This window comes from Mesoplodon densirostris, chromosome 3 (assembly GCF_025265405.1).
Source record: "Mesoplodon densirostris isolate mMesDen1 chromosome 3, mMesDen1 primary haplotype, whole genome shotgun sequence".
In the NCBI taxonomy this organism is placed as follows: domain Eukaryota; kingdom Metazoa; phylum Chordata; class Mammalia; order Artiodactyla; family Ziphiidae; genus Mesoplodon; species Mesoplodon densirostris.
The window spans coordinates 35277342-35293020 of record NC_082663.1 but is presented as its reverse complement, the minus strand read 5'-3'; the positions used below and the strand labels follow the sequence as shown (position 1 = coordinate 35293020).

At 40.5% G+C, this 15679-nt stretch overlaps 1 protein-coding gene across 1 annotated transcript in view; it reads left to right on the top strand.

Annotated features, from left to right (window-relative positions):
* Positions 1-5422: 5422 nt before the first annotated feature.
* Positions 5423-15679, top strand: part of PLCXD3 (phosphatidylinositol specific phospholipase C X domain containing 3) — a 182083-nt gene continuing 171826 nt past the window's right edge. The window contains exon 1 of the mRNA XM_060091658.1: positions 5423-5525. Within this exon, the coding sequence (XP_059947641.1) occupies positions 5423-5525 (103 nt within the window). The remainder of the gene's footprint in view (positions 5526-15679) is intronic.

Here is a 15679-nt window from a genome sequence, read left to right as displayed (position 1 = left end):
AAATTTACCATCTTATTTTTAAGTGTACAGTTCAGTGACACTGAATAATGTTTACATTATTGTACAACTACTACCACTATCTATCCATCTCCAGAATTTTTTATGATCCTAAACTGAAAGTCTGCATCAATTAAAATGTCATTCTTCACTCTCCCAACCCTTCATAACACTGTTCTATTTTTTGTCCCTATGAATTTGATTATTTTAGGTACTTTACATAAGTGGAATCATAGAATATTAGTCCTTTTATGTCTGGCTCATTTCATTTAGCACAATGTTTTCAGAGTTTATCCATGTTTTAGCAGGTATCAGAATTTCCTTCCTTTTTAAGGCTGAATAATATTCCATTGTATGATTATACCACATTATATTTATCCATTTTTTGTCAATGAATATTTGGGTTGTTTCCACCTTTTTGCCATTGTGAATAATGCTCCTATGAGCACTGGTATAATTGTGGTCATAATTATTTTAGCAATGAGAAGTAGAATAGTTTCAGGGTTTTTCTGATTCTACAAGTAAACCTAAAACATTCTCCTTCTTCCTTCCCTGGCTAACCTCTACCCCCAGGAATCCCCATGCTCTGAGAAATCAAACAGTTTGCTAGTGATGACCTCTAGAATTCTGGAAGAGTACACCATGTTATTTCCAAGTGTGATCACTGACTTTACCAAGATAGCAATAGGATGGAAAGAATTAGAAGAGCCAGTATAGACAGGCAAAACAATTCTGAAACAATTTTTCTTTCAAAATATATTTTCAAAATTAAGTTATAAGTTGTTTGCTACATAGTGAAGTACTAAAAATCAAGCATGCTAAAGGAGAGCTTTTGACATTGAGGTGAGAGATACAGCCAAGTCATTTATTTATTCAGACATTAAGCTATCATTTGCCACTTTCAGCCTGAAACATAAACTCAGTGAGTTCAGGGACTTGTGCTCTATCTTCCCTCTCTAGGACAGAGCACATAATAGACACTCAATAAATACGTATGAAATAAGTAAATGAATGATTATAATGAGTCCTTATTATGTCTTAGGCATTGTGAGAGGCATGACTGGGTATCAAATATCACCATCACTGTCCACATAATGCTTTAAGGCTAACTAGGGAATTAGAAACACACTACATGACAACTATAAACAAACTGTAATGGGTGTTCAGAAAAAGGAAAAATTACTTCTGCTTATGAATAGTGACAGAAGTTGCAAAGATGAATTAGAATGGAAAGGATTTTTACAGGTGAAAGCATAAACGTGTATTCCATGTGGAGTTAACCGCATGAGCAAAGGCGTGGTGGTTGCAAGAAGCATAAGGATGAACTATAGTTTATAGTTTATAGAGCTTCCGTTCTGTTCAATAAACTTTAAAGTCTTCACTTGACTTAAGCTTCATAGCATCTTCCATTTTCCTACCCCTCAGGAGGGAATAATCATTCTTCATGCTTCGGTTAAGGAAATCAAAAAACACATAGTAGTTAACTGGGGAAACCTGAATTTGAATCCAGGCCTTCAGATTCCATAGCTTATGATTCCGACCACTAGATTGTATTTAGTGAGTATTAATTAGCTTATTTTGGGCCTGTATATAAGATGTAGATGTAGGGAAAGAGAGAGGGGTACAACCAAAAACTCTGCAGGGTTAAAATGGTGGAGGGAAGTGGAAGTTGTCACTTTTTTCTACTTTGAATTTAAGTGTAAAAAGCATTTTAATATGCTTAAAATATAGTAATTCCATCTTATGATGGAATATCTGGATAGAGGTTGCAGAGAATGATCAGAAAGCATTGATTATTAGTAGTTAGTTTTTACAAAGATTCTTTATTCCCCTTTTGTATGTGTTTTCTTTAAGTTTGACTCTATAAATACGTATTTATGAACACAATGTTTTTTAATGATTTGGCTGAGTTGTTTTAAACAGAGCTCCTCTTTAAAAATATTATTCAACTGAAATGTGTTCTAAAGTTTTCTGAGCTATAAGAATCCTTGTTCTTTGGGACATAATTCAACATCAGTTTAATTGAAAAAATAAATAAATAAATATATATATATAAAATAAAGGTATATATCTTCAACAATTGAGAAATATTATGAACTAATGAAAGAAAACGTGTAGTAAAGAGCCATGTATTTTTGAGTGGAGGAGGATATGAAGTAAGGAAATGTTCCAAATGAGTAGCATGTTTATAAACTGTGTATAGTGTCGTTTTGATCGACAGCTGAGGATTACATGAATTAGTTTTAATAGGAGCAGGAAACCACTGCAATAAGTCACTCTCCTCTTTCCATTTATGCTTAAAAATTTTTTAGGATAAGTTTTTTAAAGTTTTTCTCAACAGCACAATTAAAAATCATTAGTATTTTTTATCTCTGTTGTAATGATAAAAATGTTGATCCATACCTTGAATTCTCTGAATAGAGTAAAACAACTAAATATTTTCATTCCTCCTCCTGCTATTGCCAGCAGCTATATGTTAAGAAATAATCATAAAGGAAACAGAAAGATAGAATAATAGAGTCAAAAGGGGAGATTAGTAACAACTTCTAGTTTAGTTTGCCACTGAGTGTGATGGTTAATTTTATGTGTCAACTTGGCTAGGCTATGATACCCAATAGGGTTGTCAAACACTAGTCTAGATGTTGCTGTGAGGGTATTTGTGGATGTGATTAGCATATGTAATTATGTGACTTTGAATAAAGCAGATATTACTTTCTGTAATGCGGGTGGGTCTCATCCAATCAGTTGAAGGTCTTAAGAGCAGAGGCTGAGGTTTCCTGAAGAAGAATTTTGTTTCAAGGCTGCAACACAGAAATCCTACCTGGGTTCCCAGCCTGCTGGCCTGCCTTTCAGATTTGCCTGTTCTCATGATTATATGAGCCAATTCCTTAAAATAAATCTCTCTATATGTCTATATTTATATCCATATTTCTGTGTCTCTGGGAAACCCTGACTAATACAGTGGGCAAACTAAAGCCCAGAGAAATTATATGCTTTTTCTAATATCATTTAGTAAATGGTGACCAAGCTATAATAGAAAGATGGGGAAACCAGGTCATAAATTGCCTAAAATATTGATTATAATTCTGGGAAAGAAATTCGTAAACTATCCACTTTCAGAACCGTCCTTTTTAGTGGCTTGCATGCAGAGAAACGTAAAGTTTCATGAAAAACCAATACAGTAAAAAATCTGAAGTTCAAAGCAGATAAAACAGGGGAGGGATTGTTTGTTTGCTTTACCAAAAGATAAAGTGTACTATTCTTTAAAAAGGCAAATTTCCTCAATATTTAAGGTGGTTTCATTTTTTAAAAATGCTTTGTAAACTTTTAGGGACACATAGGTTCAACACAATTGAACAGGGCATGTTTTTAAAGTGCATCTTACTAAAAAAAAATCCCGATTCAATAATTATTTCATCCTCTTGAAAATGAATATTTTATAAAGATAGAAGTGACGAAGAGAGGGAAATACACATTGCTATCTTAATAAACATAGGTCTCACATTTTGTGTGATGCTTTGCTGATAACAAAGCTCTTTCATTACACTCTTTTCTGGAAGCTTCACCACAAGTCTCTGAGTTACTCTCACCATTTTATGATGGAGACAACCAGGGCTGACAGAGACTAGAAGACTTGCCTAAATGACTCAGAGACAGAGCAGCCAGTTCCCAGATCTGAGCTCTCCTCATTGCCCTGCAATGATGCCCACAGAGCACCAGCATCAGCCAGAGGGTGGTGTTTGTAGGTCTCTTGACCAACAATCCTATAGTGAGCTGAATTCTCACCCTAATCAAAAGGATATGAGAGTTCTACTGTGCTAACAGGAATATTAAGATTTACCTTGGGAAAAAAATCCCAGTACATCCTTTCTCATTCTTAAAGATAACCCTACCATGTCCTTTTGCAATTATGAATTGATTCTATGGGAGAACAGAAAATTTGATCACATGGATAAGGTATTCTCTCTCCACATTTCTCACAGTGCTCCCTATTTGGAGTGAATATTCTTTGAGTTCTGCATCCTTGTACAAATAAGCAGGCTTTAGCTGTGGTCGTTTTTAAAAAATGCTATATGGTTTACTGAATTGAAGAAATTATTCCCATATTTTAGAGCTCTCTCTCCTACCCTGGTTTTCATTTTCCCAACTTAACAGCATTTACTTTAGGAAAAGGATTTTACATCACTGGCTCAAAGAACAGAGGCACCTTTATTGCATCTACATTCACTGGGCTGCAAAGACCCCACACATTTTCAGTCCATTGCTTATCATTCCTATTCAGGCCATCCCTGGACTCCTCACATTTGTGAGATTTGATTTTTCTCCTCTTTCTCATCTGAGAGCAGGTGGACCAAGACAGTTCTTTGGAGGCTCGACAAGTGATTTCTCTTGAGAGAGGCACACCTCTCTAGTCTGCCAAGGAATGAAAATTCAGACAATCACATAGATCATTTTGAATGCTGCCAAATAAATTCCACCAAATGCTACTGGCAATAATTACAACATGTCACTGGGAAATGTGGTGATTTTCTTCTAGCATCAGGCTTCAGTCTTGTCCTGAGTGCCACGAAAATGACACAGAGAAGACATAAACAGTTTTCTCCATAGATATAGCATACATTTCTCATAATCAGGGAAATGAAGGGGTTGATGTGCTTCTTTACCTTGAAATGTCTAGAACAGGATGCCAGGGATTAAGTAGGAACCACCTGGAACTTCCTGCTCTTTGATGACTGCACACTTGTCAACTACTCCAAAAATTAGGCAAAGTGGTGAAGAAAGACCACCATTTTGTTATAAGCAGGGCTCTGGGCCCCGACTGAGGAAATAAAATAACCTGTTGTAGCTTACAAAAAGAAAAGCTCTTCTGTAAGAATGGAAAGTCCTGAAAGCCAGTATGAGAGTCGGCTCCCCAGGAGGTGATAGCATCCCAAAGTCTACTAGGATTTTAGGGTCAACCACAAGATTGTCTTTTATACAAGCAGGACTAGGAAGTTTCATCAAAGGACCGAGGAAGATCATGGGCAAAGCAGCTGTGTGAACCAAGTTTAAAAAAAAAAAGAAAAAGAAAAAAAAAGATAGTAAGAAGCCAAGGAACGCTGCAGAAATGGCGAGAAAAGACAGAGACGCATAGGAGGTATAAGACGGGAGGAGGGAGTCGGGGAGGGCGGGGAGAGAGGAGAAAGCTGAGCGCGGACGTCAGGAACAAAAGCTCCAGCGGAGTCTGGCGGAGGCACGAAGGGAGCATGGGGTGTTTTGAATAATTATTAAAATTAGCATGTGTCTGCGCCATCCTGTGGGTGTGGCGCGCAGCGCAGCGGAGTGTAAACTCTAGCGGGGCTGGAGCAAACATTCGATTAGCGGCAGCAGCCTGCCAGCCTGCCCGAGGAGCGTGAGGACCAGCGCGCGGCACAGCGACCGCACGATGGCCTCGTCTCAAGGGAAGAACGAGCTGAAATTCGCCGACTGGATGGCCACTCTGCCCGAGAGCATCCACAGCATCCCCCTCACCAATTTAGCCATCCCAGGTAGGCGCGCTGAGGCTACCGACGGGGCGCTCGGCGTCCGCTCCACCTGCCCCGCCCTGCTTTATCTGCCACGAAGTGGTAACTTGCCACGATGCCCGCGGGAGGGAAACCCGTCTCCAGGGGTGGGTCTCGGCCAGGCGAGTGCGTGCCTGGGAGCCTCCGGGCTCCTGGCGTTTTCCAAACGTCTGGGGACAGTGGCGGGGGGAGTCAAGGTGACTGATTTTCCATGGGTTTTTGAAGCAGCTTGTGTGAGAGGGCTGGGGCAGGGGAAAGGCTTGGCTCCAGGACGGCCCCTCGTGCCCCCCTGCCACGTTTTCCCCGAAGACTTGGGGCTGGGGGCGATTTCTGGGGCTGTGGGGTGATAGTGACCCGTGAGAGCAAGCTGCTGTCCTAAGGGCTCGGCTCCGGCCCGTGGACCTCCCACTGCATCCCTGTCACGGAATCAAGCGGATCTGGTGGATTTCTCTGTTAGAACCTACCCGAGTCATTTATATTCGTCCCTAGTCTCCTTTAAAGAGACTAAGCGCTTCCCGAAGAGTGATGAAAGTTCAGGGACCCGCGGCGGCGGCGTGATCGCTGCCCTTGACCTGGAGCTGAGGGGGGAGAGGAGCGGAGGCAGCAGTTTCCTGATTTGCGTGGACCTAGAGGGCCTGGCCGGGTGGCCGCCGTCTGGATTTTGGTCCAAGGGCTGTTAGCAGCCTGCAGCGCGCGGGTCAGGAAAGCAAACCCTCGTGGACCGTGCATTTGTTGTTCCGAACAGAAGTGGGGCAGGAGAACCTGCGCGAGCTGCGGCGGAGGGGTGGGATTAATAGGCAAATCTTAGGAAAAAGATGATTGCGGCGGTGTCCAGACAGGCTAGCAGGACGGAAGCCTGGGCAAAGCGAGGAAGAGACTGGAGGCATCCAGAGGCTCCAGCATAGCGCGCACGTCTGGGACCAGAGGACGAGGCAGGTTTTGGGGACGCGAGCGCAGCAGACCCTAGTTCGGATGTGCAGGAGGGAGGGTCGTTTCAGGACGGTGTACCACGGTGACGGCTGGGGACACAGCCATACTTCGTTGACTTTTCGCTTTGGCTGAGGGTGCAGATGCCTGACCCTTGCAGGACTCGGCTAGAGGGCAAAACACCGACAGGCTGTCCACCCCCTGCCCCAAGCTGTGCCCTGTTATCAAGTTCAACCTTCTGGTCTGCCTTCTCTAGATCTTCCCTATCCGGCGCCCCCTCTCAGCCACTGGGGGAAATCATACTTAAAAAAAAAAAAAAAAGGAAAAGGTGGGTTTTCTCGAAAATCCCAACAGTCTCTAACCAGTAGCCCTGGAATTGATCAGTAACTCAAATCAATGGTCGTTCATCAAGTGGATGTTTGGTGGTTATGATAGGCACAGGCTACACTCTGAGAGCCAACCCTGGAAGGGAAGGGTTCATCTACTTTTGTCCTCCTTCAAAAGGTAGCTTCCCAAGAGCCCAGGTATTTCCAAGGAAAAGAACAAGACAGCTTCTCCACTCTGCACTTACCCTGCTCCCTGGGTGAGCCTGGGGATTGCTCTTTTGCAGGAGACAGTAGAAAGCACAGAACTTTGTTGGCCAAATTCCACTCTCACTTCCACAGTCATTCCTGTCCTCTTTTCTACCTTCCTTTTTATTTTTTGGTTTTTAGAAGGTTACTTTTACATGGTCTCACCCGAGGATTTGTGCTCACACAAAAGGTAAGACGGGCAAGGACTCTGTTGCCAGCCTCCTGATAGGTGACTCTCCAGAGACACAAGGAGGTTAAAAGCCCAAGTTCACACTGCAAGTTCTGAGGGATGGTATGATACCATGTCTGAATCTAACTTACTTTTTTATAATACTTCACTTTTCAAAGCCCTAGTATGTAACCCAGATCACATAATCCTTCCCCAAACCTTGTGAAGCAGTCTATGCTGATAAGTATTAAATCCATTTCACAGATGTGAAAATTGCACCGCAGTGAAGGGAAATGACCTACAATCAGTTCAGTGATATAACCCATAAAATGGTCCTTAGGAAAAATCTCCTAGGAATTTTGGAGGGAAATGCTCTGGGGTTTGTATCTGGATGATTCAGCAACAACAAGTACTAATCAGGGTGAGAGGACAAGGAAATAGGCATTCGCAGGAACAGGATGAGTTTTCTTTGCTTTCCACAGGACAAAGTGAAAACCTGAGATCAGAGGCTTTGATATTCTGATAGTCCTACAGCAGAGACATACTGATGATGGCATTGGATGCAGTGGGAATTTCCACTGCTTTCCCAACTCCTCTTAGTTGTATACTCAAAGTGGATCCCCTGCAAAGCCTTCCATTCTCACCCTCAATACTTCTGAGAAAAAAAAAAAAACCCTATTTCACCAATCTACACGCCTGAATTCCTCCATGATTCTGTAATGTATGTTTGACAGATCCGCACGTATAAATCCAGGTTTTAAAATGGGCTTGGTACCTTTCCGCATTACTCAACTTGTGAGAATTTTTGGAGGAAAAAAGACGTTCAAACTTCGATAGTCAGGGAAGACTAATTGGAGACTATTAAACACTAATGGAATAATTGCCTTAAAATCATGCTAATAGCTTCCTGGCTGCTGCTTGTTTACTTGGCCAGTTGCTACAGCTTGAATTAAGTAATTATCTCCACCATTTAAAACCACTCCTGATGTACCACACAAGTGTTTTTCTGTAGGAGGGAACGGCTGCTCGGTCATCCTCAAAGCTTCAGGTTTTCTTAGGTGGAGCAACTGGAAGGTGAAGAGCTGTCTAATTATGAAGCCATCCACCTGGGGCAGCTGATCTGGATTACCCAGAGCTAGTGCAAAGAACAATCTGCAGGTGTGTGATATTCCTCACCAGGTGTGCGGTTCTGGCATCTTTAAATGTTTCTCAAGTGTCTGCATCTTGAATGCTTTCATAACCAAATTTCTTCGTGGCTGTTTTGCATTTAAATGGCCTCATGATTTGGTATTGACTGGCCTAAGGAATTAAATTAGTAATCGGTATTAGTAGTTTTACTTTCACTTTATTTTTCAAAGGAATGGTAGTGTTGTAACACACTGACAGTTACTCGGATTTCGGTCTCATTTGCCTTTTCTTCCTATCTCTGATGACACCAAGCTAAGTTTTCATTCATACATGTTTGCTTAACAATATCCTGGCATTTTGGTTTATGAATAATGTGTCCTCCCACCACAAACAGTTGAGAGAAGATAAACGGGGATGGAAGGAGGGAGACAAAGTATCAAATTCAGGTGAAGTCTGATGAATTTCTGGCATCGCTGAAACCGAGTTCTAACTCTATAATCATAGTGCTGCCAGAACCATTGTAAAAAGATCCATCATGGGAGCAAGCAAGCTGTTGCTTGACCTGGGTAATTTGTTGGTGATCTGGATCTATGACAGGGAGTCATTCTGTCCAAAATCTAAAAGATCAGGAAGGGTTTTCACTCCATGGGAGGGTTCCATTATGCATTTTCTGATATGTGATGATAGTCTTCTTCACATTATACAGTAAGTTGACCATGTAATAATGAAAGATTGGCTAAAATGTTGTCGACTAGAATCTCAGAAAGAGTGTATGTTTCCTTGGTGTCAGAGTTGATTACTGAGTTGACCACCAGTTGGCCTTCGAGCTGGACCCGGGCAGAGTTTGCTTACCCCATCCCCTGTCCTTGGAATGTACTTTCTGCCCACTGTTCACACAGTGGGAACCATTTTCAAGGATGCAGCCTTGAGAGAGCAATGTGTTACTGAGACCATCTGGACAGTGTAAGTGGCTGAACCTCTTTAAGGCCTCTATATAAACTTTTAAGATTCTGGCAGGTAGGTGCGGATATCCAGACATCTTGCAGCTGCCTTAAAACAAGCTTCTTAGGTAAGTTCCCTGCTTATTAAACTTTCCACCTACCAATCTGGAAGTGATATGCCTTTCTTTGGTCTCTTCCTTGCCAGTTTTCAAATCAAAACTTGAACAGGAATTGTTGACTGTACTTTAGATAAGGAACACAGAAATGCTTTAGAAATCGATCATTGTTCTTGCAGATTTTGTACACTCTTCCAGAAAATGCTAACACCAATGAAAAAGAACAGTCTTACTTAGGGAAACTAGATGTATATATAGCTCCAGTTTCTGTGTTCTTGTGTTGGTTTTTATTAGTTTTAAATTTCTTCCCTCACAGTGATCTCTTCTTGTTGTTCCTGGAGCCAACTATCTTCCTTTTCCTTGTAATTTACTATTTCTACTTTGATTAGGATGAGACAATCTACAGAGCAAATCTGGGACTGGGTCTAATTGTACACGTTTCTTTTAAAACACAGGGCATTTTTTTTCATCATTTTAGTTCTGATAGTGATATGGAAGTTAATTTTTCAAAGCAATCAAAAAACAACAAAATTGTTTAGAATGACTATCTTTCTTGTGTTGCCTTTCCAATTCCCAGTTTTGTTTTTGATTTTGCTAAAAAGAAAAATCTCATTTAAAAAGTTAAATCTCATTGAATATCTGGAACATAATTTATCGTACTGGGGCTCTTTCTTGATGAATTGAACGGAATCACCAACTATTACTAATCAAGATAAAATGATACTTCCATCATTTTACAATTTACAAAGTGTTTTCTCATGAACACACATGCTTTTCACATGTTCTATCAATAGTCTCCTCAGGCCTTGCTACTCAACGTTGATCCAGGGATCAGCCGCATCAGCATACATGGGTGCTTGATAGAAATGCAGCATCTTGGACCCCAGCCCTCAGACCGATTTAATCACAATCTGCATTTTAACAAGATCCCCAGGTGATTTATATACCCATTTAGTTTGAGAAACACTGCTTTATATCTCTAAGAGGAACCTTTATGTAAGTGGCAGAACCAAATTTAAATATACATCTTTGACTAAGTTCTTTCTAATGGACCATGCAGTCTAACTGTGAGTGTTAAAATTTACAATCAGGTTTAGAGCCAGAGCCCCATATCTGATTCAAGGCTAATGGCCCAGGTTGGGAACATTTCTGATAACTGACATTACAGTTCAATAAAATCACAATAAAAGTGATTTAATTGCTACCTAAGTGTTCAAATTATGTCACTGTGATAAATGTAAAATCTTCCCCCTCATTTCCTTAAAGTCCTGATGCTCCATACCAGCCATCAACAGCACTTAAAATCAGACCATCTGGTGATGCTAGTGGTCACTAATGACAATTTAGGAGACACTCCATATTGGTTCTTGTCCATTTAATCCCACTTTTTTGTGTGTGTTACAGGACCAGGTACTTTTGTTATATTTATAGGTCACAGATTTGTTCACCTTGTCTATAAACTAAAACTTTTCAATATTGCTCTGAAGTAATAGTGGCATCATAAATGCAAACTGTAGTAATAATCAACATCAGAAAGATCTCAAACACAAAGGTAAACAGTAACTTGAGTTTTGATGGAAAGAAGATCAATCTTCGTATTTGCAAACCATAGCTCATTTATTTAAATCATGGTTTATATGGAATAGAAACATGCATAAATATGGTTATAACTCGCTTGAATTTTAGTTATTTTAGCATAATCAGTGTGCTAAAAGAGTTAAAATTTTAAAAAGAACCTTCAAGTTTTTAAAATAGATACGTTTATATGTTAAGGCTCACACACTTTACTCATATGAAGATTTCTCATATCATTACTTAGAATTTCTTGTATCCTATTTTTTTTTTTTTTTTTTTTTTTGCGGTATGCGGGCCTCTCACTGTTGTGGCCTCCCCCGTCGCGGAGCACAGGCTCCGGACGCGCAGGCTCCGGACGCGCAGGCTCAGCGGCCATGGCTCACGGGCCCAGCCGCTCCGCGGCATATGGGATCCTCCCAGACCGGGGCACGAACCCGTATCCCCTGCATCGGCAGGCGGACTCTCAACCACTTGCGCCACCAGGGAGGCCCTCTTGTATCCTATTTAATTCCAACCCTACCTAATCAAAATAGAAAGAATAAGTTACAAAGAGGAGGAGTAAAATTGTTGAGTGACATACATCAGCAATAAAAATAGCAAATATTTATGAGGAAAGACTAATAAATGAGGATACAGGGACACAAAGTGTAATGTCCCCTAAACTCTATCAGCCCCAAAGTAAAATCGGAGTCATGTTCATTGTCAGTTTTGACCACTCTCAAGTACCTCCTTCATGGACTTCCAAATAGTTCTAGAGGGCTTCCCTGATGGTGCAGTGGTCAAGAATCAGCCTGACAGTGCAGGGGATACGGGTTTGAACCCTGGTCCGGGAAGATCCCACATGCCGCGGAGCAACTAAGCCCATGCACCACAACTACTGTGCCTGTGATCTAGAACAACTACTGAGCCCACATACCACAACTACTGAAGCCCTTGTGCCTAGAGCCTGTGCTCCACAGCAAGAAAATCCACTGCAATGAGAAACCCACGCACCGCAATAAAGAGTAGACCCGCTCACCGCAACTAGAGAAAGCCAGTGCACAGCAACGAAGACCCAACACGGCCAAAAATAAATAAATAAATAAAATAATTAAAAAACCCAAAATAGTTCTAGAAATCTCTGGAAAAATTCTTAAATATATTTTATAAACCGATTTTTTTTGGCTAACACACACGTAGTATCAGCAACTTTCCTTCTTTCCTGTTTTGGGGAACCTATGGGGAATTGTCATGTTTGCTGCTTTGACATGTAGAGGAACTGTACTTCCATAGTTTTATACCCAAAACACCACTGCTGCTGGTAGACCCACCAGGGCTTGTGCTAAGTCTGCAGAGGCCCAACACTGAGGATGTTAATGAGTAACAAGGGCCGTGGATTCCACTATGGTCAAAGGCTCTCAGAACTGAGTCCCCCATTGTGGAAGGTGCTGATGCCAGTTCTACTGCTGACGCTGTCACTGCTGAAGCCATGAGTGCCAACACCACTAGATCCTTTCAATCCTTTTGCTCTTTGTATGCATGCCAACAAAAGAGCTCTTTGAATTTATGTTGATTCTTTTGGTGTTGCCACCTTGCCCTAGGACTCAGGTATGAGTTTATGAGGGCTGGGCAGAGGACAATAGGTTTTATTCTGTACTCTGCATCATTCTCAATGTTAATTCACTCTCTGCCTGCACATGTGTATGTGCATTTGTGTGTGTGTGCATGCCCATATGTGTATCAACTTTCTCTTAAGATAACTTCTTTTCCAAGAAGCTTCTTGATATTTCCTATAAGTAGACCTCTGGTGCTACCTAATTAATCATTCCTCCAGACAGGTCCAGAGTAGGAACAGAAGCTGGGGTCCATACTGTTCCCAGTGAACAGCCTGGTACAATGTAAATAGAGCCAAATAATCTGATAGACCTAAGGTAGTTATTAACACCTTCATTGCTTTAAAGCACATTAATTAATTGATGTGCTCTGAGCCTTCAAAAGAAGGTTAAATCTCATACACACATATGCACACATTTTAACTATTGTTGGTTAAAGGGGTCAGCTCTGTTAATCTGGAAATTTTACCTATTACCACCAATGAGGTTTATCCATAACCATTACCCATGGGCACCCAAGGAACTTCTAGGTACAATCATGGAATTTGTTATCCTCAAGAAGCTTATAGATTATCTTAGTTCTCTTTCTCTGTGCAGGGTTAGGATCAGTCTCAGAAGATTGGGGACCAGAAAATTATAAAAATCATATATTCTAGAAGGCAAGGGAAAGTGAGAGAGAAAATTACCATGGTTCAAATGAAATTCGGCAACCAGAAGCTTTCTACAGCAACATATGCTTTTATTATGCTCCATTAAGAGAGGAAGATGGGTCAGAAAGAGGGTCAGAAGGAGACGGTTAAACATGCTTGAGAAGCTGCCAGGATTAGTCACCTCCAGAAATCAGGTACTGAAAAGGATGGTCCATTGATTTGTTAGATGTGCTCTTGTTATGTTCCTATATTTCATTATAGATCCTGAGAGTGGACAACTCTTACACCACTCTATCTTAAATGTCAGCTAATATTATGTTTCACATAGAAGGATTCTTCTTGTGAATTAATTTTTATGAAGCAGCCATGGTCAACATTATAAATGATGGTTGTGTTCCTTGATTCACTTGGAGAATTGTTCTTCATGAAGGTAAGTGGACTCTGATGAATGAATGACAATCTTAGTTTCCTGGTAGGCTTCCCTGGAGGTCCCCTCTCTCTTGTTGGCTGGTGAAGAGGAAGATGTACTTGAAGGGGTCTTCATGGGCAAATGGGAACCTATTTCAATATACAACTCTGACTATACTCCTCTGTTGCCATGTGGAGGAGGAGGAAGATGAGGAGAAGGAGGAACAGGGCTGTCTCAGCACAGAGACACACTCGCCCTAAACACACTCCTGCTGTGACCTGCTCTGGGCTTTTCTCAGGAAAAAAAAAATTGGTTAAGGGGATATAAAGATATCACCTTGAAAGTTGCTAGAAAGGAAGGCTGCAGAATTGTCACCCCTCATGTCCTCGTTTCTCTTTGCATCAGTTCAAATTCCTTGGGTCTAGCATTAGAGTTTCACTCTTGAAAGTGTCCTTAATTCTCGTCTTACTCTTTCTTGTTCTGCTTACTTGGAAGAAACTCCAACTCAGTTAAACTCATTTTTCTACCTATTCCAATCCCAGAAAACTTCAGTGGCTAAATATTTTTGAAGAAAGAGTACACAGCCTGGATGGCTCCACTAACTAGACATTTTTGACCATGAATCTTACTGCACATTCTTAGTAATCTTACTGCATATACCTAGTAATCTGACTGCATATCCCTAGTAAATTCATTTTCCTATTCTCTGAGATAATAACTTCATACTCTTCTTGCTTCTCAAATCAATATCTCCTTCCCACCTCACTCTAAACTTATGACCTCACCTCTTATTTTACAGGAAAAAAAATAGATGCAAACAGATAAGAACTTTCTCAGTTTCCCACAATTAACCCATCACCTCCCTGCATCTATTTCTGCATATTCTGTATTTTCTTTAGGTAAGAAGAAGTCATGACCTGATCCTACCTAAGTCTAGCTTCTCTACTCATGGTCTGGATCCCATTCACTCAAATCTCCTACGTTTGATCTCAAATTTATCCCCTCTCTTTCCTGCCACTACCGGATCATTTCAGTCACTACACAAACATATATTATTATCAATATTACCTCTCTTAAAGAAATAAAAATCCCCCTTGACTCCACACCTGTGTCTCTATCCACTGCACTATTTCTCTGATATTTGTAAAAATATCCCCTCTGTCTTCAGGTTATTTCCTTTCCTCTGCCTACCGCATACTAATCTCATTATTTCCCCACCACTGCACTAAAATGGTTTTTATCTAGGTTGCCAATGATTTTTTTTTTTTTTTTGCTAAAGCTAATGGATAATTCTCTATCATCTTGTTTGACTTTTCAGCATCATTTGATGTGACTGACCACACTCCTCTTCTTGAAATATGTTCTTCCTTTGGTTTCTTAAGACACTTTGTGTGTGTGTGTGTGTGTGTGTGGTTAAAAAGCACACAACATAAGATTTACCCTGTTAATGGTTTTTTAAGTGTTCAGTATTCTTAATTATAAGCACAAAGGTATATAGAATATCCCTATTACTTTTTCATCTTGCATGACTGAAACTTTATACCCATTAAATAGCAACTCATCATTTTCCCTCCCCACTAGGCCCTGCAACCACCATTCTACTTTCTACTTTGATGAAGTAGATACCTAATTCATATAAGTAGAATAATGTAGTATTTGTTCTTTTGTGACTGGATTATTTCACTTAGCATAACGGACTCAAGTTTCATTCATGTTGTAGCATATGTCAGGATTTCCTTCCTTCTTCACAACTGAGTAATATTCCATTGCATGTATATACCAATTTCGTTTATATATTCATCTGTCAGTGGACATTTAGGTTTTTTCTGTATCTTGACTATTGGGAATAATGGTGCAATGAACATGGGAGTGCTAATATCTCTTTAATAGCCTTTTTCAATTATTTTGATTAAATACCTAGAAGTGGGATTGCTGGGTGGTATAGTAGTTATATTTTTAACTTTTTGAGGAAATGCCATATTGTTTTCTGTAGCAGCTGCATCATTTTACATTCCTACCAACAGTGAACAAGGGTTCCAATTTCTCCATATCTTCACCAA